Below are 12,111 nucleotides of genomic sequence, written 5' to 3'. Positions count from 1 at the left end.
AAAAGTTAACGTTTTTCGCACACTTATGCCACATGTTCGTCGCTTTCAAAACGAACAGCGCAGAATAATTATAATAAATATTGCTCCATAATACATGTGAACCAAGCGAAGCGAGATTCCTTAAAATAACCTGCACTTCTAATTAAAAAGTAATTCCTGACTTTTTTTTTACAGTTTAGCAATTATAAAGGAATATCCGTGGAGCCAGAAGGAACAAAATCGAGAGCCCCTGCCAGAATTGGAATATTCCTGATAATCGATTGCAGGTAAGCGACAAGCAGTGCGGATTCAGAACGTCAAAAAGATTTGTGTAACACTTCGTTTGAGCGTGCACTTTCATAATGTCTGGGTATGTCTCCTACGCAGAGGGACCAGTATATTTCTTTACGAGTAGCGACTCCGAAGCAAAAATGTTTCCTTTTTCTTAAACACAAACTCAGCATATAAAGTTCATTTTCTAGAGCCCAATGTACAGCATTATCTTGATCACGAGCCCGTAAGCGTTACGGTATATTTTAGAGATCAGTCACCACGTATTTAGTAATTTAAACAATGTTTTCTCTATGTAAAATTATGAGCCCCCGAACAAGTGACGCTGAGAAACTTAGGAGATGTCACCGCGTCGCAACGACATGTTTAGGCGTTGCCATAGATGCTGTAATACACGGCATTCTTTGAACGCCTTTTATGTAGAAACTTTTCTCAGGAGCAGCAGCAGTTAGCGATTGCAATTCCCGATATTGCTTGTCTTCACCTTTGTGCGAAGTGACATAAAACTCCACTTATTGCAACTCTCATCAGGAAACTCTATTTCACGTTAGCAGCACCGCGTGTTTAATTTGTACATGAAAAGGTCGAGCACTTTCAATGAGACTTCGCGCATGCCACAATAAGCCCCAATTGGCGTAACCCTGAGATAACAAAATCATGAATAGAGACAGTTTAGAAGTGAGATATAAGTCTGCCAGCAGTAAAACCGACACTAGCAGCCAAGGTAAAATGCACAGAGAACGCTACTTTGCGCGAATAATCAGCAGGACTAGCTAATTTGTTTCTTTGGCGCACAGCGGTCGTTCAACATGGCGGATAACGTCGGAAATTTCGAAAGAGAGATCATCTGGACAACTGTGTCGTTGCGATCTTCTCCTGTAAAATAAGAATGCATAGCGACAACGCAAGTTGGATAAAATCAAATAGCAAGTAGTCAACGCGGATAGGAGAGGTCACACCAGTCTCTGAAACGCGATAAGAGCTTTCGTTTTCGCCTTTGCGAAGTCACGTTCGCGGTGTAAGCATGTTGTACTGGGGCGACTTTCCCTGAAAAAAAAAAAAGGGACAGAGAAAGGGATCCACCACTCACGTCCAGCAGAGCGTGTAGCTGGGAGTCCTCGAGCACGCTAAGCAGGAAGTCTCGGTCCCGCTCGGAGCAGTCGGTCAAGCAGTGGATGTCGTCGAGGCTATCCAGAACCGTGGACACCGCTCCTTTTGCGAAGCGCAGCGCCACGCAGGTTGGCAGAGGACACGCAGGGGAAAAGGGCAAAACGCACTCACGACAATGCCAGCAATAAACGCGCTTCTAATCTACTGCCGCGTGCGCAGAATGCCCTAGGGACAAACGTGCAGCAAGAACTGTAGCAGGCGTGAAAGAGCACGTGCTAAGTGAGCGACAGTGCTCACTTAGCACGGCGTTTGGTTACTGAAGCTAAGAAGAGCACACGGAGCGTTTTTCTTTCCGAGAGAAACGTTAATCGTTTTAGCTAGAGTAGTTAGGGGACACAGCGAGTGAAAGTAGAAATTGAAGACGAGGCTTACACGTGCACACGTACACACGCACTTAAATGAGCATGATTCAAGCATAAAGGAGTACTGCTACCACCAAAGCATATTTGGTACAGAAGGAAGCGCCACATAGGAGGCATGATAATTTTTCGCCAACCGGTGGTATTCTTTCGTTTGTAAGAAAGTACAAACCTTCATTAGGATGTTTCTAAAATTAACTTTCAAATAAAGTTAATATTTCTGTAAAACTCGAGCGACCTGGCGTTCTCTTTCGTTGTTATTAACTTCTGCCGTTGTTTCCACATTTCACAAATAGCACGTTTGTACATGTACAATTAATAGTATACATGCTAATGCTACGGATGGCATGTGATGCCTTGTCGACATCCCGCCATCCCGACGCTCTTTAGAAAAACCGTGGAAGTCAGAGATAATGTCAGAGATTCGTTAGAAATTCGATTTATTGTTTCTGTCGAACGAAAGTACTAATTAGACGAGTACAAGAAATAACCCGTATTAACGACACTGACACACAAGAATTACACGAAGCTACGCAACAATGTTGGATCTGCAACTATTTAATTCCTTTAAATTGTAAATGCGCATGCTTATCACCGGCTTGCATCGACATTTTAAGTCCGCATTATTATAAGCAACAGAGCCAGCGCTGCGTGCGTAAAACAAGTCGCCTACCTCAGCCCCCTAAAGTAAACATTATTTAATTTAAACTCCTCTACATAAATTATTCAAATGCCTCTTTGAAATTAATTCTGTCTTCCCCAATGGGTGGCAAAATCCCCCATCAAACTAGCAGACCTAGCAACAAGAAGTTATGCAGGCAGTTTATAACGAAGCACCACAGCTGCTAGTGATTCTTCACAGAAGCTTTAGGTGCAAACCCACCTATGGCAGTCACTTCTTCCTCAATGCCTTGGTCTAAAGCTGCGTCTAAGGCTGGGTCACTGTAGAAACTCGTCCATTTTGGGGAGGACACCGCTGCTAACACAGCACCCTGCGAAAAGGAAATAGAACAGGTCACGATCGTTCGGAAGAGCGGGAGGAGAGACGAAGCCTTGCCCTTGAATTGTACGAGAGGAAGACGAGAAAAGCAGAACATGTGAAAGTTTGGAAACACAATCCGGAAACTACACTAGCAGTAGAGATAACTTCGCGACGAGCAAGGGACAAAAAATTAGAAGAAAAAAAAAGGCGCCTTGCTCCGTTAACGCCCTCACAGCGAAGATAAGGCGCTCAGATGGTATTCAGTTGAGCTAAGTAGCTTATGGCTAAGGGTCGTTTTAGTTAAGCTTACCTTAGTAAGGTGCTCGGTTGCGCGCCGTTAAACAAATTGCCCTCTCGGATGGGGTCATAACTGGGCTCACTGCAACTTTAACGGTATACCACGAGAAACGGATGAAAGTGTGGGCTCTCTCTGGTTTGAGTTAGTCTGACTTCTCAGTTACGTATTACTCTTGCTTGGCGACATGATCTTGTTTGTAAGTTTTCGTGGAGCACCTCTAAGTCTCATGTGTATTCCTGCTGCCCGATTCTTGCACTATCCCTCTACGTAGATACACGCTATAGCTGAGACTCCGGTCTTGTGCCTGCTCACAGACTGAACCAGAATTGGAATGCGTGAGTCACGCCTGTGCATTCGTACTCACAGATGTTGGAAGTCCTCGTAATTACGTATTGCCTGTAGCGTGGATTGTGGATCAAAAGCGAGCGAAACTGCGACAATGTTATATCACTGAGGCAGGTTGTAAACCACCGAGTGCTCGGCAGACGAATGTTACTCTTCGAAGAATTCAGTGGTCTAGTGGAAAATCTTGATGGTTAAGTAGACCTAAACCGTGAACTTGAGCACACAATGGCGCGAAACATTGAGCTTGAGGTGGTCCAAAGTGTCTTTACGTGTCATACCCTGACAGTCGCACAAGGGTTAATTATTGCGTGCTCGTGCCTCATGGTTTTAAGGCGAGATTGGGCTGAGTACATAATTATGAAGAAGGCAGTTATTGCGTGCCGAGCGAACATATAAGAATAGCGTTTGTGCTAGCCTCCTCTTCGTGACACGCGCCCTGTGTAAGCAAAGGATAACTCGAGAAAGAAAAAAAGAAACCTTTTCCAGCCATTCGAAGCTCCCGAAAAACATTCGAAACCTTCTACCGTGGCGTCTCTAAAACCTTCTGTAGTCACTTTTAAAGGATAAATTCAGCCGATCAATCAGTTAATAAACAGAATAAATCTCTCTGAGACAACGGTATGGTTACAGTGTATTCCACATGCCTGCATGAACCTAGAGCGACTGAGGTGGCCTGTAAATTTGAAAACTATTAGAATTCCTCAACACCTGGTTGTGTGATTTCCCACATCCAGACCACTGTATGCACTTTCCCTCTTTCAATTTTTACTTCACCGGAAAGTGCCAAATGCATTCGAACAAACAAGAACATTATACGGCCAAAGTTAGTTTACTTTCTTTTTGTGTTCATAGCCTTGCAGTGCTCACCTTGAGCTTTCTCCTAGCATTGAATTTCCGGAGTTCGTCCACCGTTTCCTGGAGGTGTACCCTTGGTGCACAGTGATCCCGATCCTGGTGTGGCATCAAAAAGAAAAAAAGAAGAGAACTTACTTGCTGCAAATGTAATCAAGCAAGCTTAATGTGTAAACGAAAGTGACTACGGCGAGATCACAGGATGCATAACAGAGCTGCGTATGTTTGGGAGTTCGACAAGTAACGTCCACTTCACTGAAATTAGCAGAGACGCGAGAACTATCTTTAACGTTATCCGTAACGAGGAGACGCGTCCCCGCCTTCTTTGACTGGTAACCCAGCATTGTTCATACCCGCTCATTTCACGAACTGAAAGTCGACATGGAGAACGGATGTCTGGCACAGTATCTACAGTACAAATATATGGTACGTTAGAGCACAATACATGGAACTACAGTACCACACGTGATACAGCACAGACACATGGCGCAAAATAATAGGTTCTGAAGCTTCCTATGCCGACTTTAGGGCATCCAGTTTGAACTACTTTCCTTGGCCTTCTAGACCTACCAACAACTGAAACATGAATACAAGCTTAGGCGCTTGCAGTGAAAATCCCGGCCGTCACTGCTATGCAATTTACCTTACAAGATTTGTTTAAACGGAGACCTCATTCACCTACGTACAAAGTGGTGACTACGTCCCCACAGAAAGTTGAATATCAGTATTTGTCATTCCAGAGTTGCAATAAGAATATATGCACACTGGTTGGGAAATCTTTTTTTCAAAAATGTCGGATTTGTACACCCCCTCGCCCTTTTTACTAACCATCGGCTTCATCAAATTGTGAGAGGCACCACAAAAACAGGTAGTTATCACACAATCATTTGCGTATGTTACGTGTATAAAAAATTTCCCCTCTGACACAAACAGACACACATGTGACCGACCCTTTCTTGAACGAACTTACTCAAGCTGCATGGGTAAAAATGCGTGCGCTTTTCCGGTGGGTTCCATGTCACCGTAGAATCAAACAAAATAATATTGTGGATACATTGGATAAAGTGGCTTATGACAATTTCTAAGCCTCTCTCTATCTCTCTCTGTGCGTGCGCCTGCGCGCGAAATTTTCATACCAATCCATTAAAAAAAATTACTTTCAGAATGCTTCACACATGTTCATATCTGTCATTTTATAAATTAAACAGCTATCAGGCAAACGAAACAACACGCGCTTTCGTGGGGGCACTCTCAATGTGACACATGTAAAGTTATATACAAATTATCTTCCAATGTGATCGTAACTTGGTTGATTAAAGCGGTGAATCAGTTTAATAGAAGGTTTAGTACGTGGGCGAAGTAAAATATGGGTTGTGAATACTGCCTGCTAAGAATTAGTAATAATTTTCCATCTACTGAGTATTGTGGCAAGAAATAATATTATTAGAGGGTTTCTAGATGCTCATGTAAATATCAAAACACTTCTAAGTCGTAAGTTTAAAAACCCGTAATATATGGTCCACGACTTCTTCCTTCTTTTTTCCTTGGTTGTAAACAGACAGACATCCTCGACACATACCATGTTTATTATCGTATAACTGCCATTAAACGCTATGCCTTGTAGTACTCTATATTACCTTACATCTTCTCAACGTAACTTTTATATCTGCAGCTCCTGCCATAACAGCGCGTTACGGAGTATGATCCATTCGTAGGGCTCGCTCAGATTTCCACGCAGAATTCTGAAGAGAACGAGGAAGTAGGTAATATTAGCTGTCTACCTGATCTCTTGCTCCACCAATGAACTTTCCTGATTGCGTCTTAAATGGTCCCTCAAACTGTTAGGACACAATTTGTAGGCGCGTAGGCTACAGCTGCAGTAAAACATTAGCGCCACAATTGAAGTGAAGCGTCTCACATTAAGATAGCTATGAACGGTTACAAGTTATCTTCTCTAGCCATGCTTTTCTCCTGAGCCGAGTGATTGGAGGTAAGCTCCGCCTTCACTGGTTCCGCATCATGATGCGACGACGTGTCTTCTTCCGGTTGTCTCGGGGCCAGCGCGCGAAGTCTCCCCAAACTCTCCGCTAGCCGCCTTACTGTCGATTCCGAACGAGAACTATCCAACCAGCGTGCGTTGCGAGCGTTCTGTCGCAGCGCCGAGCGTGTCCGGTATTCCGGTAACCGTAGGCGGTCTGTGCGTTTTGACGGATGGGCCGAGGAATAAACTAAAGCCGTTCCATACTTCGACCGCTGTGACAAATGGTCTCTAACGTTTACGCAACCGTGAGCAGCCTGAGTGACCGGCACGGTGCAGCCAGCTGGAGGTGCAGAGCTTAACAAGCCAAACACAGAACTGTTATTGCCATAACCAAGTGTAATACATTTCAATTTTAAGAAGAAAACGTGTTCCCTATTACGCATCTGCCGAAAATTTACACCAGCAGCGAAGTAGAGTAGTTGGTTACTGCCATTTTAGATCTGTGTTTGTCTGGTTGAGCTCTGTGCCACCAGGTGGCTGAACCGTGCAGGGCGTTCACGTTTGCGCCTCCGCTCATTCGGTAAAACGACCAGTCCGCTTGCATTTACCCGAATACCGAACACGCTAAAGCTCTCTAATAGAGAATTTGTGTCCGGTATTCCGGCAAGCGCGGGTGGCTCTCCGGTTGAGCGGGGTGTAAACGTGAGCAGCCAGATTGGTGGCGCCAGCTAGTGGTGCAAAGCTCAACCACACAAACATAGAGCCAATAACTATATTCTGCTTAGCTGCTGGTGTAAATTTTCGACAGCAGCGAAATTGCGTTCACAATTACGCCGCTGCCGAAAATTTGCCCCAGCAGCGAAGCAGAATACAGTAGGTTACTGCTAGTTTAGCTCTGTGTTTGTCTTGTTGAGCTCTATGCCACCAGACGGCTCACTACTCCGGCCGCTCACGTTTATGCGCCCACCCATCCGGCAATCCGCCCAAACCACCCCCGTTTGCCGGTATAGCGGACACGCTAAAAGTTTCTAATAGACTTTTAGCGTGTTACCGCAGCGCAAGCGTACAAGTGCGCGGCAAGCTCGCGCTTCCTTGTTTCTCGAAGGCGCAAACACAATACGTACGCTTCAGTGATCCCGAACTGTATTTATGTGCCACCAGCACGCTGCTGGTCAGCCAAACTAACGCGCGATGCACCCCGTTCCAGCTGCTGCGGCGTGCATTCCCGCGTTAGCCACACTAGACTGCAGAGCGTCTGTGACGTGCGCGCTGGCGTGCGCACGTCGCAGTTTTGCGCGATCACGTGCCCAGCTATGTTTACATTGCTTCTTTGGCCAATCTCGTTGCTCTCTGAAACCGAAACTTGGACTGGTCGCTTCAAAGAAAGCTCCAAATAATTACCCTTCGCGCTCTGAAGCAAATCATATTTCGTGCAGTGATTACTGAGTCATTAGCTACTTAGAAAAACAAGGTCGAAAATTTTTGTGCCAGTATTACTTTAAGCCGGACGTACTACATCCGCGTCTCTAGCTTGGCCACCCCAGTGCGCTCTTCGAGCGGAGGTAGAACGCATCGAGGCTCTGCTGCTGAACGTAGACAACTAGAGAAAACCGGCTGAACTGGGAGAACACTTCGCATTAAAAGAACTTTGAGGGCGCGCAACGGCTTTCGCAGAGCGCACGAAGCAGTTACCAAAGTATACTAACTCTGTGGCTAGATTAAGACATGAGGGATCTACACTGAAACGGTATACAAGCAAGGGAAACAGACTAGTTCTCTACAGTCTGCATAGCCCGTCACTTCCGGCGACCGATGAAGGCGTCGTTCTTTCTTTTCTCAGTTTCGGTATGAAAAACCGATTTTTGCGAGCGTTTTGTGAAGCGCCCACTCGCGTTTCAAGCGTAAAAATTTGCACAGAGGCTATGTATGTCTAAATTATCTGAAACGGGGCTTTTTATGCGATCCATAACTTCGTTGCAGTTGGCCTTTAAATTAGTCACTTAATGATCAGAAGGAGCAATCCTAATTAAGATTGCAGTACGTTTGTACAAAATCGTCAAAATCGTTTCAGGGTCTCTTTAAGAGCCGCACCCTATTCCAAGCACTTGCTATACCAAAGGATAACATACACGGGGACTGAAAAGACGGTACGTACCCTGAGCCAAGGGTGGTTGAGCAGTTCCTGGACGGTGTACCGTTCCTGGGGGTCGATGCAGAGCATTCGCTGTATGACGTCCTTTCCGTACTCGCTGATTTGGTCCCACTGCCGACCGGTGAGCTGCGCAGCGTGAACAAGGCACACGGGCGGACATGTAAGCGCGGCGCACAAGCATGCGAGGTCAAGGTAAGGTACCGCATGTCTCGCCTACGTGGTCATGGTCGATTACCACTGCAGATCACCCGCAGCTAGCGTAAGACTGTCGTTGCTGTTATTAACACTGTTCTTCAAAAATTCAAACTGAAACGTGTATTCGATATTGATTAGCAGAAATAAAATCAACACACAATATAATGTACAAAAGGAGTACTCCCTACCCTGGGCTGAGATAAAAAAGAAACTTACTGCAAGAAAGTTTTAAAATAGTTCGAGCTGGTCGTTCTTGTTAGTGTATTTGCTGTTTCTGTTGTGGTACAACAGGAATGAGCATCTATCTTCGAAGTACGTAATGCACAACGCAGGGTGGCGTCAAGCCTCATGAAATAACTGGCAAGCAAAGCTCACTCGGGATTATTTGCCGTTGGAGTGGAATCTTCTTTCCTGTCGGGGTATGTGAGAGCGAAGTGCACAAAAGAAATGTAATTACGTCTTGTGTCGTAGGGAAGCCATCAAGCCAAGCCCACTGGTCCGTTCTTTTTTTTTTTTTTTTTTTTGAGAATACACTAGCGAGAAACAAGAACTCCCTTATAATTGAGTGAAAAATAACAGACCCCGAAACTACGAACAGTAGTTCTAACGCCCCCCGCCCCCCTCACGTTCCCCTCCCTGGCACTCGTAGAAAAAATAAGTCTTCGTTACGTCACTGACACAGGCAGGAAGGCGTACTACTGAACTAGCGCTTGTATTTGCACTGTATACCACGTTCCTTAACCAAGTCGCACCACTTAGCTTCCCTACCAACTCTTAATTTCATCAGCGCAAACCTTCGTAGGAATAAAAGAAATAAAGACAGCATGCAAGCCATGTTACTCCTGTCACCCACATTACCAATTTACCAATTATAACCACGTCAGTATATGTTGCCACAGTTGTCGGCTTATCTTGCTGCTTAACGGTAAGCTAGTGGGCCGGTCGGTTCGTCTTCTCGAAGTGGCCGCCCGCTACAGCACGCACACGTGTAAGACAAATGGAGCAGAACCGACGAGGTTGGCGCTTGTCCGGTCCGCCTTTCTTTAGTGCGTTGGTTCCCACTAACTATCAATTACCGAAGACAAGGCAACCAGGCAACCGATAAGTGTAGTTCAATTACCATGTCACATCGACTGTAGGCATGAGACGTACTCATTCCTCCGAAGATGCTGTGATTCGTGCCATTCATTCAACCGCACTCATATCTTCCCTATAAATGCGCCAGCTGCGGCAAAAAAGAGCTAGGGGCACGGTTCCGTTTCTCTACTGTTGTTCTACGATCAAGGCAGCCAAGCAGAACGCTGTATTCGCTGCGATCTGGCTATCCAATCGCTGGTGAACAACAGTCTACTGGCTCCGAAAAGTGTAGTAATCAGTCCTCATTGCGAAGCATCTTTCGTGGTGTGGTGTGACAGTATTCCTGATTGTTATAGGAATCAAAGTGCCATCAATATTTTATTCGGTGGAATTGGTGATGTATTTAGACATTTTTTGCATAAGGCAACGTACCAACACCAAGCAATTCGCCAGAAGGACCAGCGTTACGAGCCTTCTTTCTTTATATTTCGTTACGTATTAATTCGTACAGCTGGTCTGTGCTGAGAAAAGCACATATGCACATACACAAAGAATCAATAGGAACAACTTTATTATTTCTTCCCCCCTCTTACGGCCTATTGAATCTTTCTTCCTCCGGAGTTGAAAATACAAAATATGAACATTTCTATCAAGCAAGACGACCAGACACAAACGGTCGTTCTTAAATAAACGCGCTCGCGCGTCAACTGCTTAAGCTTCATAATCTCCCGGGAGGCGCGAGCTTTCCAGCGGCAAAAATTCGACTAGCTGGAAAGCGAAATTGACAGGCTCACTAAGACATGAAATTGAAGAACCCCAACCTTGCGCGCATGTCCCCCTTTTGGCACGAAACGACGCGGTCGAAGGTTCAAACCCGCGAAACTGGAAACGCAGAAACCCAAGCATTTCCGAAGTGTGTCGTGGAGGCGGTGCGGCCAACGTGCTGCCCTCTGCCGTTCGGCGGCGAAGACTTTAACAGCCTTTCTCAATTCCTCGCCGCTGGCGGCGCCACCACGCAAGGGAGAAAGGGGATGTAAGGTAGCGAAGGACAAGGCGGGAACCGCCAGACGTGAAGCAACACACCCGAGCATTTACTCGCTGTACTTTTTCCTCACTTCATTTACTGCTCTTTCCCACTCTGGGTTGCTGCTTGCCAGTTACTGGAGGTCAGCTCTGTTTTTTCTCTTGCAACACAAATGAAACCCATTAATGCTCTCAGCAGGCAACAGCTTAACTTGGTTCAGTGCCGTTTTATCCTCTTTCCCCCAATTTCCGTCACCGCGTTTTTCGTAGAGTTCGTGTTTCTGATATCATATTGATGTCGATAAATAATGTTCACCAACGATTGCGATAATCCATAATGCAAAATCTGAGCGCAGCTGTATACGTATTTTCATTTCGCGATATATTAGCTGGCGCAGACAATCTGTCTCGTGCGGCACGTTGGAAACGGAGCGAAGTGTGGCCCGACTGCCTCGCTGAACGGGAGAGGCGGCACGTAGGTAACGCGTAGGCACCATTCAAAGCAGCCGCCGCAGACAGACCTCGGCTCAAGCAGTGCTTTGTTTCCATACAGGAGACGCGCGCTACTCTGGCGCCACCTCGTAGCGATATCGCCGCAAAGCCCGTCTTGCGCGGCACCACGCTTCTATTCTCACGCTTTCGCCATACCCTCCTCCTCAGCTTTCCTCCTCACGTTATCTTCGCTACTGCTGGCTTTCATCCCCCGCTGCGTTCCGCGTTCGCTGTCATCCTACGCTGTGTTTGTCCGCTCGGTTACGAGGGCAACGCCGACGCCGACGCTCGCCGTAGGAACGGGCGCCTAAGAGCTGCGCTCTAATGAAGCATCAAAAGATATTTGCACTCCGGAGGTAAGGGGCAAGACAGGAAAGAAAGAGGCTGATGTTGACTGCGACCAGGAAATAGCACGCAAGAAACCTGGGAGCTTACGCGCAAAGAAAGAGCCGCAGGGACATCCAAAGTGTTTAGTTCATGGTTGTGGATGCCGCAAAAGTTGCAGATTTGGAGATTGGGGCAGTAGTTAATTGGCTTGTAGGGTGTAGATTGCCTTTCTCTGCTCACATTCAAAGCAAACACAGGTTTTTATTGTGCCGAGCAAAAAAGAAAAGAAGAAAGAGAGAGCTGCGGAGAAGTCTGCCATTCAAGGGATCCTAGCTGTCCGACAATGCATAATAAGCACGCAACATCCCGCTGCACCGTAAACAATTACAACGTGCATAAAAGAATCAATCTTTTTTTATCACTTCCGAAGTTGGTTCAAAATACTGGCAGCGTGCATGCGTTGAGCAGTGTGTTAGTGCGTGTGAGCCGGGCCTGGTAAATGTCTTCGTTGCAAATATCACATTCATTCAATTTTTACCTGAAGGAGGCTTCGCAGCTGACATTGCAATTTTTAATTTCTTAATGAAG

The 12,111-nt window shown here is 46.0% G+C and overlaps 1 protein-coding gene across 3 annotated transcripts in view; it reads right to left on the bottom strand.

Annotated features, from left to right (window-relative positions):
- The window catches only part of CASK (peripheral plasma membrane protein CASK), a 494,080-nt gene that overhangs the window by 461,233 nt on the left and 20,736 nt on the right, over positions 1 to 12,111 (bottom strand). For all 3 annotated transcript variants that reach the window (XM_050187361.3, XM_055076094.2, XM_055076095.2), the window contains 4 exons: positions 8,413 to 8,535; positions 4,292 to 4,375; positions 2,683 to 2,791; positions 1,361 to 1,479 (listed from right to left, as the gene is read on the bottom strand). In XM_050187361.3, the coding sequence (XP_050043318.3) occupies positions 1,361 to 1,479; positions 2,683 to 2,791; positions 4,292 to 4,375; positions 8,413 to 8,535 (435 nt within the window). The remainder of the gene's footprint in view (positions 1 to 1,360; positions 1,480 to 2,682; positions 2,792 to 4,291; positions 4,376 to 8,412; positions 8,536 to 12,111) is intronic.

Source organism: Dermacentor andersoni, chromosome 2 (assembly GCF_023375885.2).
Source record: "Dermacentor andersoni chromosome 2, qqDerAnde1_hic_scaffold, whole genome shotgun sequence".
Lineage (NCBI taxonomy): Eukaryota > Metazoa > Arthropoda > Arachnida > Ixodida > Ixodidae > Dermacentor > Dermacentor andersoni.
Note: the sequence above shows the minus strand (reverse complement) of the source record. Positions and strands in the feature narration are given on the sequence as shown.